The sequence below is a fragment of the Toxotes jaculatrix genome, chromosome 21 (assembly GCF_017976425.1).
Source record: "Toxotes jaculatrix isolate fToxJac2 chromosome 21, fToxJac2.pri, whole genome shotgun sequence".
Classification (NCBI taxonomy): Eukaryota; Metazoa; Chordata; class Actinopteri; family Toxotidae; genus Toxotes; species Toxotes jaculatrix.
In genome coordinates, this window is record NC_054414.1 from 18,234,586 (window position 1) to 18,258,852 (window position 24,267).

General features: G+C 41.7%; 1 protein-coding gene across 2 annotated transcripts; it reads left to right on the forward strand.

Moving 5' to 3' along the window:
* Nucleotides 1–2,679: 2,679 nt before the first annotated feature.
* Nucleotides 2,680–24,075, forward strand: tbx21 (T-box transcription factor 21). 2 transcript variants are annotated; one of them, XM_041067195.1, is made up of 7 exons: nucleotides 2,680–2,684; nucleotides 5,256–5,682; nucleotides 14,913–15,067; nucleotides 17,124–17,245; nucleotides 17,525–17,683; nucleotides 18,497–18,558; nucleotides 18,909–24,075. In XM_041067195.1, the coding sequence occupies exons 2-7, from the start codon at nucleotides 5,267–5,269 to the stop codon at nucleotides 19,726–19,728; spliced, it is 1,734 nt and encodes a 577-aa protein (XP_040923129.1). In that variant the 5' UTR covers nucleotides 2,680–2,684; nucleotides 5,256–5,266; the 3' UTR covers nucleotides 19,729–24,075. The 2 variants fall into 2 exon arrangements, with proteins under 2 accessions (XP_040923129.1, XP_040923128.1); XM_041067194.1 differs by lacking the exon at nucleotides 2,680–2,684 and having other exon boundaries at nucleotides 4,848–5,682.
* Nucleotides 24,076–24,267: the final 192 nt, after the last annotated feature.

Genomic DNA, 24,267 nt, shown 5'->3' on the forward strand with positions numbered 1-24,267 from the left:
GGACAGAAACCCACCCAGCATTGATTACCAGCTAATTATAGGCTAAGGAAGTGGCAGCTTGTTTGTTTCTGGGTTGCTGAGGAATACATTTGCACTTCACCAAGAGTTCATGAGCTATCGAGTGCGAATTCCGCTGAGCACCAGTCTAAGTGTTATCTTTTTCTATCTCACTCTATCTGGAGCTCACAAGATCTCTCCATTCTCTCTTTCCTCACTTAATTCTACCACCCCCTGTTTTCACAGCCTCTGTGGGTGGTGCCTCCTGAAGCCCTCTTTCACACCCCGTGCAGAGATTTGAATAAACATATGTTGCGTTAATTATGAACCATGTGCCATGGTGCGCCTCAGAAAGGAAGGTGTTCTTCAGAGAGTCTGAGCTCCAGGTAAGGCGGTCTAATGAGAAACGTTTACATGGTGATTATGAGGGACGTCCTCACTCCGGCTTCTCGCGGCTCCTGAACACCTGCTCCCAGCAGTGCCTCGCAAACACACCCGCACCCAGGCTTCATCACATTTTACCACGGCCTGTAATAAAGTTGTCAATGCCTCAGCACCGAAGAAAAAGAATTACATCTCTTAAGTAGATTTTATGTTAGAATGTTGAGTTTACAAGGGGATTTCACTGAATGAATCCATTAACATGAATAAATATTTTTGTGTTTATTACATTTTTGTAAATTCTGGGTAAGTCCCGTCCTTTCCTCTTAAATGTCCAGTTGTTGCTCCCTTGTTCTCCATGGTCTTGTTTTATTTCTTTGCATCAGGATCTGGTAAAGATTTTATTGGTTTCTGATTCCTACAACAAAATTACACACTAAATCTCAGGATGTTTTATTAATAAAGTGTTACCAAATGTTCCTACAGTATGTGCTGATGTGGTTTTAGCTGATCAAATCCGTATTTTTAAAGATTAAAAACTCTCTAAATAATACATTGATGTCATTGAGGCTGAATGATAAGAGCTCCATGAAAAATGAAAGGGAATTTTTTTTAGGTTTTTTTTTTTTTTTTTTTTGGGTATTTGTGCTTCACATCATCTGAATCTCAGTCTTTACAAGTACATTCTCTATAATGCAGATTTTACAGCATACCTGCAGGCAGTGTTTCTCAATCAGTGGCTCACGGCTCTCCAAAAGGTCCGAAGATAAATCTGAAAGATTGAGAGAAAATTTGTGAGAAAATTTTTGTGAATCTGAGTCTTAGTGATAAATCTCTCTCATGTCTCTATGTAATGATAATGGTATATTTTTTAATTAGTCTGCTTGTACCAAACTGGTGTTCATGTGAAATGAACGCCATGGCTCAGCCTGCACGTTGGGTTTGATTTGTGAACTCTGTGTCAGGAGTGCCATGCCCACCCACAGCGGCGCAATGTCAAGACGCAGATATTTACGGCCGAGGGGTTACGCACCCAAAAGGCACAGTTGACTTAAAACATGAGTGAGGAGGATGACAGAAAAATCACATTAAAACATTACAGTAATTATCATTTTGCATCTGTGAGGCTGATTCATTTCAGATACTTGTGGCTTTAATAGAGTTTATAGGAAGTGGACGTTAATGACAAGCATATGAGCTTGACATGGTGGACATGGTGGACATTGTGGTCATGAGTTAGAGCAACATGTAGCCGCCTCAGGTTTCATATGGGGGTTGGTGGGTCTTTCCAGTGCAGATTCAGCGGGAACAAGCTGTAAACTAAGTGGTGTCAACCTGAAAACTTCATACCTGCCTTAAAGCTTCAGTATGCTTCAGGCGAACTCCTGAACAAAGTCTCATCCAAAGACACAGAAAGGAAAAATGTTTATACAAGATTGTCCCAAGAGAAACAAAAAAGGATGCTGGGCAGAGGGATGGGTCAACAACAGAATAAGCAGGTGTAAAGGTGTTCCTAATTAAGTCCTCGGTGAGTGTAAGTCTAACACTCCCTCTCTTTTAGCTCTGTTTTTGGTCTCTACCAACTCCTGGGGGAAATATCTGAAATACAGTCTCTTTTAACTGAGCGGTCTGGTGATACTGTTAATGAAGACATGGTAAGACATCTGCTGATGCGTCCGTCTATCGCGTCTAAATCTGTCACCCCCACAGAAGCTGTGTACGAGTCGACCACACTGGTTTTTACTGCATTCTTTTACAACCATCAAGGTTTTACATCAGGGTCCAGTTGCAGAGCGGCTCCACCTCTCATGTCTACAAGTATGAGGGATATTATAATTCACTATTTATAACTCCCGCTCATCCAGATTGACTTACAATACAGACAGCAGCGGAGTTTTGATTCTTGAGAAATCACCGATAAAATGTTTGATGTTTCAGTTGCTTCATCAGGCTGGATCATCATCAAGATTAAAATTGCATTATCCTGTTCAGAATACCTGCCCCCTGCTGCGTGCTTTGCTTCATGCCTGTGCACACGAGAGCCACCTGAACCACGAACAACACTGCCAGGAGAAAATGAAAGCCGATTGTGCTTCACAAGGTGATGGCCTGGGGCTCTAACCGGAAGCAGGGAGAGCAGAGCAGAGGAAGTGGTGGCTCCAGCTGGGGGTGGGGGGAGGTGGGGGAAGGCGAGGGGAGGTGGGTGTGGGTGGACACGCCTGGCTGGCCCTGGTGGCCGTGGTGTCGCTCACACTGTGGCCCTCTCGCCACCCGTGTCAACACTGATGACTTCAGCGTGTGCCCTTGTGAGCTCACCTTGCTAGAAGAGACGCAGGAAGTGGGATTAGAGCAGTGACAGTGTCGAAGGGGATAACTATGTCATACCTGCACTGGGGGGGTTTCATCTATTAATGTGTGTGTGTGTGTGTGTTCACATACACACACAGCTGCTAATACCTCAGGGTTATCTCTTTCATCTGTGTTTATGAAGCAGATCTTCTGTCCAGGCTGGCTGACCGGTGACGTCCAAACAAGCCACTAAAAGGCCTCAAAGAGCAGATGAATGCGTCTGTATCAGTGAACCGCTTTCTGTTTCGCTCAGCGTTGGACCGAATGATTGTCCGTGATGGTTGTAAATTGTATGACATCACAGCGTCACGCTCTGACAATCACATAAAACGTCTGTGAAAGTTCATTTTGACTGGAACTGAAACCTTACCTGATGCTTTCTGAGGTGTCCTGCTGCCACAAACACCAACCTGTTCAAAAGCACCAGCCTCACATTTACTCCGGCTCGGCCCAGACTCTAAAAGCCCATTTAAACATTTAAACATGCCCATATTCTTGGCCTAAAACCAGGTTTGTGTTCTGGGAATCAGAGCGTCTGAGGCCTTGAAGGAAAGTTCTGCTACTTTTCAACCCATTTCTTCTTCTCGTGTCTATTATGACTATGAGACATGAAACCATTGCTGAGAGATTTGAGAAACAGGTCCTGACTTCTCATAAAGAAACAATCCACTTCAATTAAATGAACATATTCTACATGAAAATACACATTCATATACACTCCATTGTATTATTATATTAACACTACATGCTGACATGAAGGTCCACATATGGGTACTGAGTCCTTTTATTAACAAATATCATTAACAATCATCATTATCATTAACAAACAAAGCAAAGCAGTAAGTATAGTAACAGTTATTGTAAATCTGAATTTCATGAAAGATCATCGTGTCCTGAACCACATAAAGTTTAAAATTCAGCTGAAAATTATTTTCAGAAAAGTGAAGTTTGCTTTTTCTTTCCCAAAAACAGATTTATAAATGTAATTTATTTTATTTTGGGTGAATTTCCATTTTATGACTCTGCATAATTGTAATAACAATAAGTGTAATATCTTAATTAAGGTAATTAAAGACGTTTAGTGCTGGCCTCACACGGCCAGTGGCTTTGTTCCCCGGGCATAGGAGTATTAAAAACTAAAAAAAAAAAAGAAGTAGAACCTTTTAGTTTTTGAGCTGTTTGATGATTCAGATGGAAAATGAAAATAAAATCATGCTGATGATTCAACCTGTCAACTTGTTTATGGATGATGACTACAGGACTACAAAAGTGAAGAACTGATTTTTTTTTTTTTTTGTGCGATTCTTTGAGTCACCTCTCAAACTACGACACAGAGTCAACCATGTTTAACTCAGGTTCGGGACAAATTATAATAAATCATAGTTTTGTGAACGAATGAGCTTCAAGTTCAGAGAGAGTTTGACATCAAATGAGGCCCAGAAGACAAAAAGAAGTCATCTGAAGAAACTAACAGCAGTAAACTAATAATCCACATCAGTCTACTTAAAAATTTAATTTTCATGATGAGCAAATGTCTGATCGGAACATGTATAACAAACACCGCAACTGTTTATTTTACTGTTAAATTATGAAGTGAATTTAATTTAATGTATAAGACACTGCGAAGAATCAGTGCTTTGTCAGAACGAGCGGCCTGTGGTTTAATTATGAGACTCAAGATTTATCAGCTTTAGGTTCAGTTCAGCCCCTTTACTAGCTCATTATCAAAATATTTGATTATCGGCTATAAAAACAACATAATAATGATATGAATTATTCATATTTGTGAATTACTCCTCAACGAAAATACACAAAAATATCCCGTATGGAACTTTGTGGTATTCATCTCTAATTTTAGTCATTTTTAATCTCTATGAAGTTTTAAGACATTTCTGTTTATAAAACATACTAACTCGTTTACAGACCTTTTGTTACAAAGGGCAGTGTGTGTGATTTGTGTAAAGTTACTCTCTAATAAGGGGACGGCTCTTTCACATCCGGAGCCTATCACGTCCTCCTCCCCTGCCTCAGACACACCTCCAAAACATGACCACTGACAAAATGTATATATCATAGGTTAGAAAACTCAGCCTGTGTTTGAGTCTCTGGTAGCGACTCAACACGTCAAAAAAAAGACAAGAGTCACCTTCTCGGGTAATAAAAAAAAAGTTTGAAGACAAATAATCCATTGACTCTTTATATTATATGAGTTTTTATATTTTTAATTTCAGGCTCTGATCGCTCGAGACAGCAGATTTTAAAGTTTGTGGCATGTCAGTGCGCTGTAAGTCCTAGGTGAGGATAACAGTCCAGACTGTTTAAAGATTTTTTTTTTATTGTACATGCTCTTATTTGACTGGACGCAGGAGCGGAGACTTATGACATTGCGCACAGACAGTGAGCGGGGCTGCAAATGGGCGGCATAGGTGGCAACCTCTACCTCAGCATGTTGAATGGGGCTGAAACGCAAACTTTCGGAAAGAACACCGACATCAGCAGTCACCTCCACCGCGGCAGCAAGGATCTAGCCGAGTTTAAAATGGGGATTCAGGACGCGAGATTTTACTACCCGGACTCGGGTACTCAGGACGCTCTGCCTCTGCCGTACCACTCGGATCAGGCGGTGGGAGGGTACGGAGCGCAGCCCGGCAGGTTTTACGCACAGACCCTCAGCAGCTGCCCGTACGGCGCCGTACGGTCGCCGCCAAGAAGCGGAGCCGGGCAGGGTTACATCCCGACGGCAGGAGACGGGTTTCCTACGGGCGGTAAAGACGTGTACTCTCCGTCGCCGGAGAATTACCCTGCCAGCTTTCAGCACAGTTACCAGCGGTCGTCTCTCTATCCTTTACCTGGGCTACAGGTGAGCGGGAAGACTCAGGCTCTGCTCAATAACTATCCGCTATGGGCCAAGTTCCACAAGTTCCAAACCGAGATGATAATCACCAAACAGGGGAGGTAAGTCTGACAGAGAACACCAAAATTTCTCCCTTATTTTTCCACAGCAGTAAATGTGCAGATGAAGCAGGTTGTTCACTCTTACGGTCAGAGTTTGGCTGAGAAAAGGCAAATTACGCAGCGCGGTCCTTTTGGTTTTTATACACTTTCTAATTTACTCACTCCCAGTCTTATCTTAATGATCAGCAGCCACCGCCACATCACAACAACGTCTTCAAATTCAACTCAAAAGACAGCTGTCTTTTTTTTTTTTAGAATATAAATAACACTTTATTTCCACGCCGTGCTGTGTTGTGGTTTTCACCGAATAGAGGTCATAGTTTACTTATGTTTTAGCTTCTGTTTACTACGGAAATTTGCAGCCATCACCAACCCATCACTGGTCAGGTGACAAGGGTGTTGGCAGCTCTGGCTTTTTACTTGACAGAGTGATAAGAGGGACTTCTGAACCTCGTGTGTAGCATGATAAAGTCGATTTTACACTTTGTTGTTTTTGCGCAAAACTGATGAGAGCAGCGCTATAATTAGAGCAAATTTAAGTATGAACCCTAATGAGAAATTCAATTAACCAGAGAGTTATTTAAAATACGTCTCAACAGAAGTAGAAGTAAGCCTCCTCTGTGTAACTGGTTTTATTACAAACCGCATTTAAGCTTTTCCAGCCTTTCTCTGTGTAAAAATTCGATCGAATCAAAATTCGCTTTGGGCCAAAGTTGAGCCAGAGAAACTGTGAAGTGCAGCCAATATCAGTTGCAGGCTGAGCTGCTGGAAAACATTTTGACACCTCTGCTTGACCTCTAAAATCACCGGGGACCCTCCAGTTTAACACAGCAGGCATTAAACGCCAAAAGGAGGCCAATCAATTACATTTCAGTGTTTCTGCTGCGAGAAAAGACAAAAAAACGTTTCTCGTATTTTTACTCAAAATGCAAGAAAAAAACTCTCCCTCTTCCCGTGATATTGGCTTTTATCGACAAAATCTATTCAGCGACAAACGTTTGTAAACGTCTCATCTCTGATCTGACTAAAAATATTTTTAAAAGTTGAGGCGATAAAGTGAGAAACTAACTTTTTGATAATTAAACCTCAGCGCTTTATCTTGAGATAGGGGCTTTTCAAACAATAGATCTGAGAGTGAAACTTTTTAAATTATTATTATAATAACAATAATAACATGTAACAGTGTGACAGAGGCAGGTCTCAGCAGAGCAGGGAGCTCCTGACCTGAGAGGGGAAGAGACGGCGCTGCCGGGCCCCTCTGGTGGGTCACTGAGCATTCAGATGCAGTTATCATGTCGATGAGCATTAATTCCCTAATATGCGACACTTGTGTTTGGCAGAAGGTTTCAGGCCATAGGTTTCTCATGGCTCGGATCTGTGCGCAGAAAAAAAGTGCGCTGTCACATAATAGGACACTGATATTTCCAGTGAGTTCACTCGGCTTGTCAGCTGAACCCCAAATTTTTCATCAAAGTGACTTGAGTGAAAATTATAAGTAGACATAACCCCCCAATTTTACGCTTTTTAAAACCCTCTCAAGTTGTTTTTACACATTTTTTTTTCTAGTTTTAAAACCTGGGAGATTCTCAGCTTTAGATGAAGAATTTCCATTTGCCAGCTGCAAGTTACAGCATCTGGCAAATATCCCCCCTTTGACCTGAATCCCTTTCTTTACTTTCTGGTTGACTCCTGTAGCTACACCTGCTCACCTACACACTGTCATTTTGAGTGGAGTTCAATTACATTTTTTGCAGCAAGAAATGCTTCTTTAAAACTGTCCCTTGAGATGTATTTGGGCTTTTTTATTTTTCTTTAAACTTGAACAACAACAAATTGAAAGCTGCTCCTTTTCCATCCTTCACCTCACCGCTTCTTTACTGCATAAAGCAAATGTATTAGAAATTTGAGGGTGTATGAAGATTTTGTGGCTACGTTTTAGTGAAAGCAGAGAAAGTTTCAGGTAGCTTGTGTTGCAAATTTGCATTTTATTTTGGTCCATGTTATTTTTACGTTAAGTGTGTGTGTGTGTGTGTGTGTGTGTGTGTGTGTGTGTGTGTGTGTGTGTGTGTGTTCATTCTGTCATTTGACAAAACCAGCCCTGGCAGGTTGCTCAGTATAAACACACTCAGTAAAACAACAGTAGCTGCCATGTAATTAAAATTCGTCATATAATTTTATTTTAAAACACTTTTTTTTTTCGCCCGCCCTCAAAGCAAAGACACATTAACACATAAACACACACCTGCTAGACTTTTCCGCACAGAAGTGTAAATACTACCCACAATAATAACAGGATCGGTGAAATGCGTGCGGAGGTGTTATCCTTCCACATACAACAAAAAGCAAATTTTCAAGCTGCGCAAAAACCACAAACCTCATAATACGAAAATTTCAAATCCTCCTTATCAAAATATTCTCTAGCTTTTATCCTTAGTCCCTCGCTGACATGCTGAACTGCAAGTATCCTGCACCAGAAGTGATGACGGTGCCAAATAACAGAGACTTTTTGCAACATAACAAAAACTCCTGCAAGATTTTGGAGGAGTCGAGATAAGAAGTAGTATAAAAAAGACGGATTTTCAATATCAGAGGAGATACCCTTCTTAAATTTTCATCTTGGGTTCAGGCTCCCACAGTAATTTTACAGTGTTTTTAGAGAGAAGTCAGTCTGAGGGTCTGCAATGTTAATCAAAACCCTGGTTTCTATAGGAGAAAGGGTGAAAGAAACTGTAAAGCAGAGAGAAGGGTCAAACACCACTGAGCCTTTAGATGGCCACGCTGAGAGGACGAGGCATCTTTGAAGTTCAGGAAGTAAGAGACTAGATTCTCTTTTTCTCTGCTTTCTTCAGCCTGCACAGGACGCTGGGTGTACAGCCTGACAGATCTCTCAGAAGTTTTGCTCATGTACCACACCTGGGCTTTGAAATCTGGAGACATTTTCATGGCCTGTGGCAAAGGGGGCCGAATTCATCTGCACTTCTCATGAGCTAAATTCAGATCACCACACTAGTTGATGCCATTTCAGGCCCTGCTCTGTCTGCATTTGACTCATGCATTAAGGTAGAGTTCATCGAGGCTGCACGCAGCAGGGCATCGCGGTTGATACAAACACAGCATCATCTGTTGTTGTTCAAGATGTTGAAAAAACAGAGGGAGCTTTTTTAGGTGCAAAATAATGGGATTTTCTGATGTAGTAAAAAAAAAAAATCGAGTGACTAAAACTGAAAAGAGAAAGTGAAGCTTTTAGCTTTTTTTCCTCATTCATTTGTTTGACCAATGTGCTGATCCTACACCTGCTGGGGTGAGTTTAGGTATGAGTCAGGAGGATAAACTTTTCCCTACAGTGGTTTCCAAGAAGCACATTCATTAACGGGGACTTTTTTCATGAAGTAACAACTGAATATTAACCGATTTCATGTGTGCAAAGACACATTTGAATTAGTAGATTGTCAACCTGTAATCGAAGCAACTTTTCAAACGTTTTGATTAATTTAAAGATAATTAATAACTCACAGATCACGCTAATGAAGTTCTCTTTGAGCTTATACTTTATGTTCTAGGAAGGAGATAGGACTGACTGAGTTCTTACCATACAAACAGCTTTCAGGGAAATAATGCGGAGCTAAACTTCAGAGTCAGAGGAATCATGCTCATCTGCTCTCTCTGCTCCACTGAGTCCAAACTCTAAAATGTACCAGTCTGATGTCTGGTAGTTTTTCAAAGAGGAAATAATCCTTTGATTTATTTGGCTCCTGTGAATAGCAGCTACTGCTAGTTTATTGTAATAAAGTACTGCCGTGAGTAGAGCAAGTTTCCATATTGCATAAAAGAAAAGCATGCTGAAACATCACATCATCAACATGTTCTGAGTGAGGAATGTCCCTTTCTGTTCCTCTCATAAAATGTTAATTAGCACATAATTAAAAGGAAATATAGTATTTTTTTTAATGGTCAGCAGCTGCTTAATCAACTGAAAAAATCTCACTAAACTCACTGAATAATCAAGTTTCTTTCCAAAGTAGGTATGGCATATTTTGGAAATTATCACTTCACATCACCAAGGAAATTATTGTGGGTGTCTCCTCTGTGGTGCCTGGCTACAGACATGTCAGCACATTGTAATACAGTAATGTCAAACGTGTCGATGATCATCGTGTCAAAGACCAAATTCTTTATCTTTGACATTTGAAGATACTGTTTTTGGGAATGTTTGGAAGTCTTGTGCATTAATTCTCTTTCTCTCTTTCTCCCTCTCTCTGTCTGAAAGCAGAAGTGGGACTGTTTCAAGGTTTTGACAGTATGACTTGTCACTTCCTGTTCAGCTGTTTATGTGTGCATATGCAGCTTTTCGCAGAAACATCTAGTGCCAATATTTTCAGATAGCTAAACAAGTGCTTCCTCTTATAATGTTATCACCTCTTCTAATTACTGAGAGGTGAGGTCCACAGGCCTGTTCCTACTGCCCCCAACGTTTACTACTGCCTCTCATATGTGGTTATCAAGAGGGTAGATAAAAACCTTGAGGATGAGAGGACTGAAAAATGTGCTGCTAATTTGTTGTGTCATTAATTAGATAAGAAATATTAAGCCTCACACAGGAATTTGTTTTTACTTACTGGCAGCAAATCTCAAAAAAAAAAAAAACAATGAACTGATCTGATTAATAAGTATTCTGTGTGTATCTCCACTGTTTTCAAAAACTATTAAAAAGACATCAGTGAACCTCACTGCTGCACCGGGTGACATGTTCCTTCATTACAAAGAACACACACAATGTATTTTAGTTTGACTCAATCCCACATTCACTTTCCTGCTGCTGGAAATACCCAGCACAGCACCAAATGTGTATTAATCTGCAACTGAAAACAATACACAATTTACTCCTGCTTGAGTGACACTTGCTAAAAACTACAGTCCCCAGCTGTTTTAGTCAGTCACTGAGCCTTTTTAAAGAATGGATCTATGTATTTGGGAGCTGTTTTAAAAATGTATATCTTCGGATTTGAAAACGATAAGAAAAATATAAAACCGGCCTTATCATTTATGAGGAGCGAAGCATTAAATCAGCAGTATCGGATGACACACTGCTCTACAGAATTGAAATTTCAACATCTCCAGTGGCTGAATTCCTCTGAAATAAGTCAATGCAGGAGCAGGAGCGCCTGTGTGTTAAAGAGTGCTTGTGTCCGGCAGCAGCTGTAGACTGGCATGTTTTCGTCACAGATGATCAAGCGTACACACGGTGACAAAAACTGGACCTGAACTCCTGTCCGGATGAATCAGCGGGTGCGCTCATGTAGAAAAGTCCTCTCCCTGGTGAATATCCAGTTCCTTTCCTCCTCTCAAGCTTCTGCCGTGCATCCCCAGGACAAACCCTCCACCCCTCCACCCCTTCACTCCACCCTCTGCTCTTTCCTTTTCCCTTTCTTTAACCTCCGTTTCCCCCCCGCGGTTTCCCCTCCCGCGCCCTCTGTCTACCCAAACCCAACCCCCTCCCCTTCCTCTCTCTCCAGCATCCACACAGTTTATTTTGATTTTTTTTTTTTAAATGTCACCACCATCGGTACTGTCTCTGTATTACTGGTTGGTTCACCACACTCCCCTGTTTCTATGGTAATTTGTCTAAAAAATGACTACGGTTATGAGTATTCATGTGCGTATACAGTATACCTGGATCAGGCTGAGGGAGCACCAGCCGTTTGTCATTACTGTCAAGTTTCCATTGAATCAGAGTGGCGCCCTGGCAGGTTGGTTAGGGAGTCTGTCTGGTGGCTGCAGAGCTGCCAGTTGATTCCCACTGGTGTCCATGTATCTGTGTTTCAGCCTACTGAAAAATAAAATGCTGAAAAAAAAAAAAAAAAAAAAAAAGCAGCAGAAAAGGCGACAGACAGAGCAGTCTACCTTGTGATTGTAACCATCATATAAAAATAGAATATGTGACATGTGTCACACAGAAAGCGGCAGAGCTATGGTGCCACGCCATCACCCCACTAACAACACTACCTGCACGCTAACATGTGTTTTCTGTTCTTCAGCTTCTCTTGCTGAACTCTGTACATAAAGACAGAATGCCGCCCCCACATGCAAATACACCTCTGTGTTGTGTTTTCTATGGTTTCCCCCTTTGCCAAGTACTGATTTCCTATAAAAGGCTCTAGTATAAGTGAATCGACAATATCAGTGAAGCAAAAAGGATAACTACTCATCTACTTTCTAGATTACTCTCGCACAGTGTAGGTGGGTTAAGCCATCGCTGAACAGCCGAGTTTCTGTTTTCACTTGTATTAAACGCTGCAGTGGAAGAAGAGCCCTATCACCTGTTCTTTGCGAGCCACTAAAGAGCTGCTGCCACGATTGTGTTTCACTGAGAACTATGATTGATTGTTAAACTGGACTCGCCATGTAGCCAGAAAGACCCAACTGGGACCATTCAATGAAGGGTTTTGTCTTACCACTGAAGGGTAAGAAGAGTGTGTGTGTGTGTGTGTGTGTGTGTGCGTGTGTGTGCGTGTGTGTGTGCTCAGTCCACAAGCATAAAGAGCCATCATTCAAAGACACAAAGCAGAATATGTCTGTGGATGTGGCTGCTTCTTCGCAGTCGCACTTGGAGGAAAGTCTGACTTGAAGAGCTTTTCGAGGAGTTTGCATGACACAAATTCAAATGTGAGACATACATGCAAAGCAAAACCACACCACACCACATCCACTCAAACAAAGTACCAGTACTCCGGCTTTAATATATAGAGAGGAGAGGGTTGTTTTTTTTTAGAATGTTTTTAATACATAGCATTATTAATATATGAGTATATATATGAGTGGTATCGGTTTGGGTATTGTTTTCATTGTTTCATTCTCAGTAGGTAGCTATGTGATTTTTTCTTTTAAAGTGTTGATCATTTCCAAAAAAACAATAACTGGGCACTGCAGTTTGGGGACTGTTTGACGACTATTTTCAGTTGCAGATTAATACACATTTGATGCAGCAGCACACTGTGTGTCAAAATAAACTGCAGCGTGTTCATGGTAGTGAAGGGACATGTAACAACGGAGCTCTGTTTGTTTTTCTGTTTCGTTGATAATGATAGAAGAAGTTTACCTACACAAAATAACTTTTAACAAAATCGGGAAATATCTGATCAAAGAATCCGTTTGGTGTTGGATAAACACTGAGGTTCTCTGGCAGTGGGTCACTACGGGCTTTAAAAATAAAGAATAAACTGATCCAATAAAAGTGTCACTGTTATAATCAACAACTGATTTGTCTCAAAAATTTACAGATAAAATATCCGAATTTCATGAACTTATTGTGCTAAGGAAATATATTTTTAATTGGCCCGTTGTGCTGTATTAAAAACATGTATGTACAAAGACTCAGGCAACACACACACACACACACACACACACACACACACACACACACACACTCACTTGTTTTTACACTGCATTTAAATGAGATGAATTTCCATACAGACAAGATAACAGCACTTCTAACTTGCACTACGAGCTTTTCTGAAAATGCATCAGGCCAGAAGTATCGTTACATGCTTACAGGTTGTTTTTGACCTTGAGAAGAGCGTGTCAGTGTATTACAGAGGTGATCAAAACGACATTAGATCTTATCTATTTGTTCCACCCACACCAAAACATTTTAGAAAAGAAAGAAGAGAGCGCTCCTGACACGGACGTTTTTCTTTTCTTTTTTGCACGCAGTCTTATTTGCACTCTTACAATGACTAATTTAAGCCGTGAACTCTATAGAACACACTTCTATAATTATAATCTCTTTCAGTTCATTTGCATTGAAGCAAAACATTTGCAGGCAAAGCCCTCATTTAAAGAGACATGAACTTGGGCTACAGACGTGTTACAGGCAGGACAATTAGTTTAAAACAAAACTCATTCAATTTTCACGCTGAACAAATCAAACGGATGGTGGTGGGGGTGGCGGTGGTCGGTCGCCCATCACTCATTACAAATGCTCCATAGCCTCAGGCTCTGTTAGCCAGTGTAAAAACAGCTGGGCCAAATGTCAAACATGTTGCCCTGATTTATTGACACCAACTACACTCCAGTGACCTCGTATGGACGCAGAGTTCAGGGCAGACTTCTATACATGAAGAGAATAGGAGGTAGGAATAAGTGGTCCATTCATTGGCCCATAGGACACCGTGCTGTACTCCCGTCTAAGCAGATCTGCATTGTGTGAAACACGCTCAGTCACTTTCTTGCAGAGGGTGTTAGGTGAGTAGATCGATATCACTCTCATATGCTAAATAAGTATGAGGGTGCAACCAGCAGCCTGTTAGCTCAACTCACCCCAAATTTTCCTCTAGCGCCTCCTCTAGCTCAAATTTTGAATTTGCCAAACGCTCATTTATGACCAAATATCTGCAAAACTAATGACATTCCCATCAGCCTCAGATGTACATTATGTTTAATGCCAATTAGCTAATGCTGCTCTTGTAACACACATGTGTGTTAGTAATACCGAGCACTACATGAACCATGTTTAGCATATCAGTATGCGGCCATCATAGTTTCCATCAGCGTGATGTGTTTTTGGTTTTGTATCCTCAGTGCCTGTGCCTTTATATCTTTGTGTCTTCTTCTCCTGGTTTAACCCAGCCTCTCCCTCTCCTTCACTGGGCTGCTGTGAGGCCGGTGCCCAGGGAAAACCCTGACCTCCTGGTTACCCCGTCTCACTGAAGCCCTCTGTGATCAAATTAAGTTCAATATGTAAAGCTCCCGCAATCAGGAGCAGCTTCTGGGGCATCTTTTATTAACAGCAGTATTAAATATTCACCTACAGTCACCCCCTCACCCCCCCCCCCCCCCCCCCCAGTAGTCCCCTCCACGTCTTATGCATTACTCTGACTCTTCAGTTGCTGAAGAAACAGAAGGAGCCTCGTAGACATGAGGTCCTGACAGGAATCGCCTCTCAGCCTTACATACACACATCATTGTCCTTAAATATCATTTATCATTAGTGGTACAAATGAGGACAAACTGTACAAACGGAGCTAAATGATTTAAAGGAGAACGCTGTGCTAAACATGTCAGACTAGGAAACACACACGGTTTTGTCACTACTCAACATTTACCCAAGCACTTGTGGTACTTTAAAGGTACTATTATATAATAATGTGAAGCAACTGTTAGTTACCACATGCACCAACATGATGCCAGTGACCAGCAGTGGTTAAATGTTTTTTCTTTGTGTGTTTATCCAGGAGGATGTTTCCCTTTCTAAGCTTCAACATCAGCGTTCTGGAGCCATCTGCCCACTATAACATCTACGTGGACGTGGTTCTGGCAGATCAGCACCACTGGAGATACCAGGGTGGCAAGTGGGTCCAGTGTGGGAAAGCAGAGGGTAACATGCCAGGTAAATTTCACTCAACAAAACTCACAATGATTAATAAATAGATTCGATTTTCTCTTTGTACCTTTTCTTGTCTCTCTGATGTGCATATGATCCTAAACATTTCTGTGATTCACACTTACAGACACGAAAAAACACAGATAAAGAGTTGTAGGTATGAGAAGAATAACGCTGATGTGAACTGTGTCCAAAGCGATTCAGGCTTTCTGTTGCGAAAGCTGCCATAGACATGATTTCTTTAAGAAGCGCAGATAACTATTTAATCAGATCATGAAGACGAAGATAAGACAGCAGAAGCAAAAAGTGCCCTGACTCACTCACAGCAGATCTGTTTCTAATCTAATCATGTTAGCATTGTTATATTTGAAGTAATGATAAGCTGAGCACGCTGTTTGCAATTTATTGGCATTATATTGGTTATTGTGTCACCTGTTCTTGCTATTTGGAGCCAGCAGCATGCAAAGTTGTTCAGCCTATGTCTCAATCTGTTATGAAGTACTTCACCCAAACATTATAATTAGTGTTTATTAGAAACTTACCCACAGTGGCCATAAAAGGAAAAGAGCATCCTCACATTTCTTTCTGGGGCTTCCAAAAGCAAATGCAAACACAGAGGATCTAAGACCGGCTGACGAGCCTAAACCCTGGTCAGTTTCTGAACTGGGTCTTCTGCTCAGTGCATGCAAAATGGAAGATGTTGAGGAAGTGGTTTATTTAGCAATAATGCAGCAAACCTACATGCACACAGTAGGGAAACCAAGACGTGCATCATGATGCACAAGTCATCTGAGAGGTTTCTGTGGATTATTTCATATTGTTTTTGCTGTAGTTTAAGCTTCACTGAACACTCTGCAGGGAGCATGTACGTGAGAAATCTTTGGGTGATGTATTACTGAAAGCAGAACTACACTTCTGGTCCAGTTTAATGGTGCTAGTTTTAAACTTTTTTCATTTTCAAGAGACATGACTATAAAATTACAGGGACAGTTCTTTATGGGCACTAAACTCATCTTTCCAGTAGTTAATAGTGTATGATTGTTCACATTTTCTCTACAACATGCCTGAACTGGTCAGATGGTGGGGCCCCAGTTCTCCATCATCTGTGGTCAACAGAAGTGTCATGTTGTTACTTAGAACTGGTCTAATTAGCCACCAGTCATGCTGATTGCCTGTATTTCCTGGATTTGACTCTTCTATCCTTTTCAGTTCTCTAAGAAACGTGGATTTGGTTTTTACTTCTGTTTCTATCCCTGTCTCACACTCCTGCGACGTATTCCTCCATTCATTCGTTATTTCTTCCTGTTCACACCTCAGAAAAAAAACAACAGCAAGCCAACCAAGACGACATTTTGTGTGTGATTGATGATAGACAAACCACAATTATATAAATGAGAGAAACTGCAAGGTGTTGTCACACATGTACCAGGTGTTGTGGAAAGGTGACTGGTGATGTGCTAAAGTTGTGGAAACTGTGGTGAAACAGCTTCACTCAATTAGATTTAATAGTGCACTTATGTGGTGTGCTCAGATAAGGTTAGCAGGTCATTGTGGTAACGCTGTGAAAAATCACGGTGCCGAGATTGTATCCTGCCATTATAATGCACCAAACGTAAAAAGGATGAAAACAATATTACCTTTGTTTGCAGACAGTAGTTGCTAATTCCAACCATTTCTATATTTTTAGGTAAAATATGGTGGAAACGTGGTAATTACAGTACCCTCTTATCATCCCACTAAAACTGAACCAACCACATAAAAGTGATTTATTTTTTTCAGCTTTGTACAAATACTCAGAGTCAATAACAACCACTGAAACCCCAACTATTCACAACTATTCATGTGACGCCGAATTTTCCAGAGTAAGCATATAGCACTGTCCGTGGTGGCTGCACCGTGAGAAGTTGCTTGCAGTTTACTTTACTCTGTCTCACACAACATCGTGGTTTCGGTTTGTACGTTTCAAGGCTAATGATGGTTTTAAAAGTTTGTTTTAGATGTGACAGAGAATATTTCGACAGTCTAAAGACGTGTGGCTCATGATTTGCTTCTGTACCTGCAGGGAACAGGATGTACATGCACCCTGACTCTCCAAACACAGGAGCTCACTGGATGAGACAAGAAGTGTCGTTCAGCAAACTCAAGCTCACCAACAACAAGGGCAGCACCAACAACGTGGCACAGGTACTGTCCTCTTTCCTGCTCTCTGCCGGTTTATTGAACTAAATAAACGGATGAGTGCATTCAGTGTTATCATCTGCATCATGTTTCTGACATGTGCCACATCAAAATTAACCACATTATAGGTTGTGACAGTGGAAAAGTGCCCTAAGACGCAGACAGTGTATCTGCAACATCCTACCAGTCTCACATTTCCACTAAGACTCTGCTTATTTTTTCTATCAAAGAAAAGCAAAAATTCTAACCAAACTGTCCCTCGCGTGGCCATCGTCTCCTCTCCAGATGATAGTGCTGCAGTCGCTCCACAAGTACCAGCCTCGTCTCCACATCGTGGAGGTGAAGGAGGACGGCTCGGAGGATCCCTTCCTCTCATCCAAAGCTCAGATGTTCATCTTCCCGGAGACTCAGTTCATCGCTGTCACTGCTTATCAGAACGCAGATGTAAGTCACCTCAGTTACAAGAAAAAAAAAATTATTTCAAAGTGTAAAAAAATGCCTTTTTCAAAAGATAATCAACTTCAGCCCAATTTTCTTATTTTTAATCAAATATAATTTTAAAATACCCTGAGAAGAAATGATGGCTGGTGTTTGAAATTCTGCTCCTCGTGTCGCTGTATTTGTCATTTTGGACTAAAAAGTTTGGATCTGTTACTTTAGTTTGTTTTATTTACTTATTTATTCTTATACAATTGATTTTGCACAATGCTGCCATAACACCACAACAACACCTTTTACACCTTCTATAAAACTGTCTTACTAAGATTTTGAGTTCAGTGATTTATGTCAGAGCCATGTTTCAGACAGAAGCTTTGGTTTATGCATGCATGCATCAAAAATACATACGCACTCATTTACATTCCTACAACCTACTGTATGTTTTAGCTTGGTTTACTATACACTGGCTAAGTTCAACTGAGAGTCATCTCCCCTCATCTGACCTGAGCACTGTTTCTCACCCCCCCCCAGGATGTGCTGCGTATCTTTAACAGCTGTTCAAATACATTGTGTAAGAGTTGCTGAATGCCAAGGAAAGATACACTCTCACTGTTTTCTATGCTTATTCCATCACGACATGTGTAGCGTGCCCACTCTCTCTTTCAACAACACGAGAAAACACTGCATGTTATCCTCATTAATTATTAGTCAGTGACCTCCTCTCTTTCTGCTCTCTCGTTTCTTGTATGTGGCTGCTCACTCCTTCTTTTTTTCCTATGCCTACATTCTCTCATTGCCCTCCTCCTATTCCCTACACAGATCACTCAGCTGAAAATAGACCATAACCCCTTCGCTAAAGGTTTCCGTGACAATTATGACACGTAAGTATAAATAAAAAATAAAATAACTGTGTTTGTAAAGAGAAAACTACAGTGAATCCTCTCCTTTCAGAGAGTGTAAAGTATCTTTACGTAAAATTTTACATTGGTTCAACATAAACACTGAGCCTGGATCACAGCTGGTACTGAAATGCCCTGAGCGTTCATATCACCCTTTTAATATTGGAATAGATGCAATTACTGCTCTGCTCAAGCATGCTGCAATGAAAGGGTGTGAGGGGCTGTGAGATGTTTGATAGATAGTTTGAGGTTTGGGCAGGAAATAACACCTTCTGTTTTTTTCTCTTCTTCTCACACTCTCTTCTCTTGCCCTCCTCCTCCTTCCTACCTAGGCTGTACGCTCCTCCCGACTCTGATCGCCTCACTCCCTCCCCCACAGAGAACCAGCAGCTGCTGCCAGGGAGCTGCTACCCCCAGGGCTACCTCTCTGAGCAGTACATGAGCCCCCTGCCCCAGAGCCGCTTCTACGGCCGTGAGCCTATTGGCATGGGCCAGCAGCACAAAGACCCATCCTCCAGCCCCAGTCCCCACAGCCGCTGGTACCTGCCACCTCAGCAGGGTGTAGCCCCCAACCGGCTTGACTTCACTTCCTCCTATGAGGGGGACTTCTCTGGAAATAGTTTCTACAAGCCCTTCCCCTTGCAGACATCCGCTCACCATGCCCTCAGCTACTACCCAGACCATCCTTTTGCATCTACTAACGTGTCTGTATCAGCAGCCACCTCAGCAGGCTGGAGCACCAGCCGGCCCACCCCTCAGTACCTCAGTCACCCCAGTAAACCTGGCCCCAGTCTGGGGTGGTTTAGACCCATATCTTCTTCTTCTTCATCCTCATCTTCTTCCACGTCACCTGGCAACCCCAGGCTGCATCCTTCCTCGCTCCTCGAGCCTCTGCAAGCGCCCCTTCTGCAGGACAAGCCCAAGGACACTGTGGCAGTGGTGGGAGAGGAGCCCTGGCTCGAACCCCCCTCTGTGAAATCAGCAGACTCTGCAGACTCAGGCCTGTTTGAGGGCAGCGTGGGGGACAACAAGAAGAGGAGAGTGTCGCCGTACACATCCAGCACTGAAAACTCCCCACCTCCACGCAGCGGGGACGTCTGCGAGAAGGACAGCAACAGCAATGCAGACTACTATGGCTATTACACCCATTGAAGACCTCACACATCGCCACAGTCGCCACAGCCTCTCCTAGCGTCTTCCCACACCGCCCTCATGGACACTTATCGGTCTGTCCAGTCAGGTTCAGGTACTGCAGACAAATGCCAGAACCACAAAATAGGACATGCAACCTCACACAGTGTGGCTAGCCTCTCTTCAAAGTTACCTTTCAAAGTGTCAAATGATTACAGGAGGAACTTTCAAGGTTACTGTCAAACTTCGGGTTGAACAGGAGTGGATGTGACTGGGACACTGCCCTAAAGTCACATAAACACCAAACAGACATACAGACCTGTGACTTAAGCCTTTCAAACATCTGGAGATTAAAAAAAAAAAAAAAAGAAAGAAAAAAAGATCTGCATATCTGCTTGCTGACAGACGCCTGCAGGGATTGTCTGTTCTTTCTGCATCAAACTCTTTGTCTCTTTTGCTCTGTCTTGTCTCTGTCTGTCTCTGTCTCTTCCTTCTCACACTCAGCCATTCACACATACTCTAAATATGCTCACGTTCATTTCCCCAGATCACTGTGGGCACAAATTTCATTTAACTCACACAGTCTTCCCCATAACCTGGCCCAAGTCATTTACTGCAGCTCCCACTAGTGGCGACAAGGGGGCATTGCAGGCTGACAGTGCAGAGGCCAGGGTGTCTGAGTGAACTAATGTCAGGGTGTTAAGAGAGCTTAGCAAGCACATGCTCTGAAGTAAGGCCGCTAATCTGTCTCAGCCCTGCTAGGAAAATCTTTTTTGTGTATTTCTACATGTGAGTTGCTGTTTTTAAATTAAAACATGAATCTCCACAGCTGCAGGCAATCCAACATATCTCACGAGTTTAAAGGACCATTGATGGAAATAACTTCAGAGTAATACTTAATATGAATACACATAACAGCTCTTCAAAGTTGCTATGAAATAATGATCTGGGATTATAGTTTACGTTGACTGCAGCACACTGCCCATCTGGGTATTCACAGGATAAAGCAAAGACATCAAATCTATGTCTGGTTGCACTGTAATGTTATTGAATCCCACAGAGATGGGTAACACTGAGATGCTGGCTAATATGATAAAATCAAAATGGGGGAATTTACAGAAAAAATAATAATAACAGCATGAAAATCACTTTCAAGCAAACAGTTGCAGCTTCCAGCTTCTCAGATCTGGGGATTTGTTGATTTTCTTTGTCATACATGTGAGTAAACTGAGTATCTTTAGGTTTTGGTCCGTTAGTCGGACAAAACAAGAGACATTTGAAGATATCACCTTAGGCCATGGGAAATTATAATATTTATAATTATAACAATTTACTACTTTCTGATATTTATAAACAAAATAATTGATCAGTTAAGCAAGAAAATAGTCAACAGATTATTTCATAATGAAAATGATTATGAGCTGCTTGATAAGAAAAATAATCAACAAAGATCCATTTTACTTGTTTCCAAAGTTTTCAACCTCAGCTCATGGGCCTCTTCAGTGGATGGAGTTGCCTAGTTGTCATGGAGATTTAGTTGTTGTTAGGTGACTGAAGTGTGGAACTGGTCATAAATGGGTCGTGATGTTAATCTGTCTTTGTTCAGAGATGGTTTCTGGGATGATATGCGGGTGTTCTCCTTGAACTCTCTCTAACTGTACACTGAGTCCTGGTCAATGACCTCCGACCTCCTGCAGACAGCTGATGTTGCCCTTTTTGGGTTGGTCCTGTCTTTGAGGTTTACCAGCAGAGATCTTAAGGTGTTGAATGGTTTGTGGTAGCTGCTGACTCGTTGTGACTTAAGGATTATGCCTATGTGCTCTGAGAGCAAAGCCATGTAAAGGGGGGTGGGGGGGGGGGGGGGGGGAGGGGGCACTGGAAGGCGTTCATAGTCTTTCACTTGGCTTTTGGCGAGAAAAGTTGTGTGAAGAATGAAAAAAGAGAACTAGAGAGAGCAAGCTGACTTTCTCACCTCCACCCAGTTGACCAACCACAGCAGAGTGGGTGCAAATGTCAGTTTGTCAGTTTCAGAAAGTTACAGATACGTGATGGACGCTGGGTTGCATCTTTAAATGCACACACAGACACAATCTCCACCAGTGTACGTGAACAAAGCCCACTGCTACTCAAGCTCTATAACATCTTAGTCTTGTTTAAATGACATAAAGTGCACTTGGGAATCATCAATAAAAATGATGCAGCTGTAGGCTCATGGAAAAACAAAGCACTAGGACTAATGAGGCGTCCTGCTCCTCTATCCTTTCCCCAAACAGTTCCCATACAGTAGGAGAAGAGCAACAGTACTGCAGACGAGCTAAAAGTGGGTCAATCAGAACAGCTCCATAAACCTGCAGGTAAACAGACGAGGCACTGTCACCCTCAGACCACCATGAACAGGAAGCACGAAGTGACCAGACAGACACTCTGAATATCCCCCCCAGTCCACTGGCCTATCATGTGGTGACACTGGTTGACAGAGGCCCGGCTCCCGGCCTGGTGACAGAAATGAAGAGTGAGGCTGCAGTCGGCGCTGATCAGAGATCTGCTCCTCATTCCTCACCAGGTGTGCTAATGGCCTCAGACAATGCCGGGGGCGACAGACGGGCGCTCACTCGGAGAAGGAAGAGCAGGGTTACTTAAGTTTATTCTCAAGGAGAGTTGAAATTACTTACATTTTTTTAATGAGCTGATATATGAACTGTATATAGTGTTATATATTGGCTATGCTCTGACTTTTAGGCGGAGAAAAAATCATTCACATGTAGAGTCTATTTAAGGAAATAGTTGGACATTTTGGGAAACATTTGCTAATTTGAGTTACATGAGATTAAAAATGGAGCGAGAGCCGGGAGCCATTTAGCTTAGCTTAGCTTAAAGACTGGAAACAGGGGGAAACAGCTAGCCGAGCTGACTCACCGAGAAATAGTCTGGCACATAACCACTAACCAACTCCTGCCTGTAGCTTCATTCTTACCATACAGGCATCAGTATTATCAATCTAGCTACCAATGAGAACAGTGAAGTTGTGTCGTCTTGATTTATTTCAGGAAATCTGGGGGGGTTTAGGGACCAGGGGGAGTTAACTTTGTTGAAACTCACACGTTGTGGGTCCTGTACAGGATGATTCATGTGCTTTCAGACAACTTATTTGAATTTGGTAAGTTTTAAGCGAGCAAAAATTAAAATAATGAAGGAGTTCCCTTCATTAACTCCTCCGCTAGTTCAGACAATTTTAGCTTTTGTTTTCAGTGTCTGGTCAAACTTTTGCGAAGGCGGTAGCGTTGCATTATGGGGGATTTATTTCAATATATTTAAAATAAAATCCTGACTTCTGTTTGCCTTATTGTAAGCCCTCAGTTAAACTAACATTTAGCTCTTTTTTGAGCTAAGCTGATTTTATACAGTGTTGTATCCACTGGAAGATGATCACAAACACGATGCATATAGATTTAAAAGCTTGGTCTTAGCAGTGATGTTGATGCAAAAAGGACAAACTGTCTGACAGTTCAGTCCTTTACCTGAGCATTTAAATACTAAATGGTAATGAAGTGTTAATTTTATGCTGAAAAGAGAATGGATATACTGTATGTTGCTTGTTTAACATTTCCAAAACATGTACCATTTATTGTTTATGTTGACATCTGTCAGAGAGAGATGATGACTCTTCACGGACCTTTATGAAGGTATTTAACAGACAATTCTTGTCTCAAGTGCAATTAATAGAGAATTAGTTTAGAATTGATGATGGCATTTCAAAAAAAAACCAAAAAAAAAAAACAATGATTACTGGCCGGTGGACAATGTCCGTTATTTATTCTATGTTCTGTGGTTTGTTAATGTGCGACTCTCAGTGGCGTTGCACCTACATGAGTGCAAGATCTCACGTCAAACAGCAGCAGGAAAAAAAAAACAGAAATGCTTTCACACACCTCAGGAACGACCCCTGCTGGATATGTCAGCTATTACGATCAACTCCAGCCACAAACCCCTGATGTGAAAACCTTTCATACCTCCATGTCCCTCGAGTCCGAGTTTCCCTTGAACACACTTTTCCGTTAGTAAGAGACTAAGACTGTGCGTGGGGGCTGTATCTCCAGAGATTTTACTGTAAAATATAGAAAAAGAGGAGTGAAGAAGGGAGACAAGCAACAAGCATGTTATTTTTTTGTGTGTGATCCATGTGCACTGTTTATGTCAAGGGAGCAATAATCCTCCTTTGACTCTGTCATTGAGAGCTTATAAATTGCAATGCAGAATCAAGTAAGAGAAGGATTTCTGAGGGGGAAACTGTTATTTATTAAAGGTGGCTTAATTGTGTAATGTACTGTTGTTTTTTTATTCATGAAATTAAAGCTTACACATGACAAATCTCTGCGGTTTTCATCTTTTGTTTTGCGCCAGAAGAACTATTGATTTGAAGGCATATTGATGTTTTTCAGATTATAAATGTACTATATACTGTACGCACTACACACATTTATCTGCACTCAGGTTGCAGTTAATAACTAATTTCCTCTCAAAAATAAAAACACGTTTGTGATGTTGACAGTTTAATGTACT

Coding starts and splice junctions, on each gene's coding strand:
- tbx21 (XM_041067194.1), top strand. CDS start 5,141: ATGGGCGGCATAGGTGGCAACCTCTACCTCAGCATGTTGAATGGGGCT. Junction 17,246..17,524: donor GCACCAACAACGTGGCACAG/GTACTGTCCTCT, acceptor TCTCCTCTCCAG/ATGATAGTGCTGCAGTCGCT. Junction 18,559..18,908: donor TTCCGTGACAATTATGACAC/GTAAGTATAAAT, acceptor CTTCCTACCTAG/GCTGTACGCTCCTCCCGACT.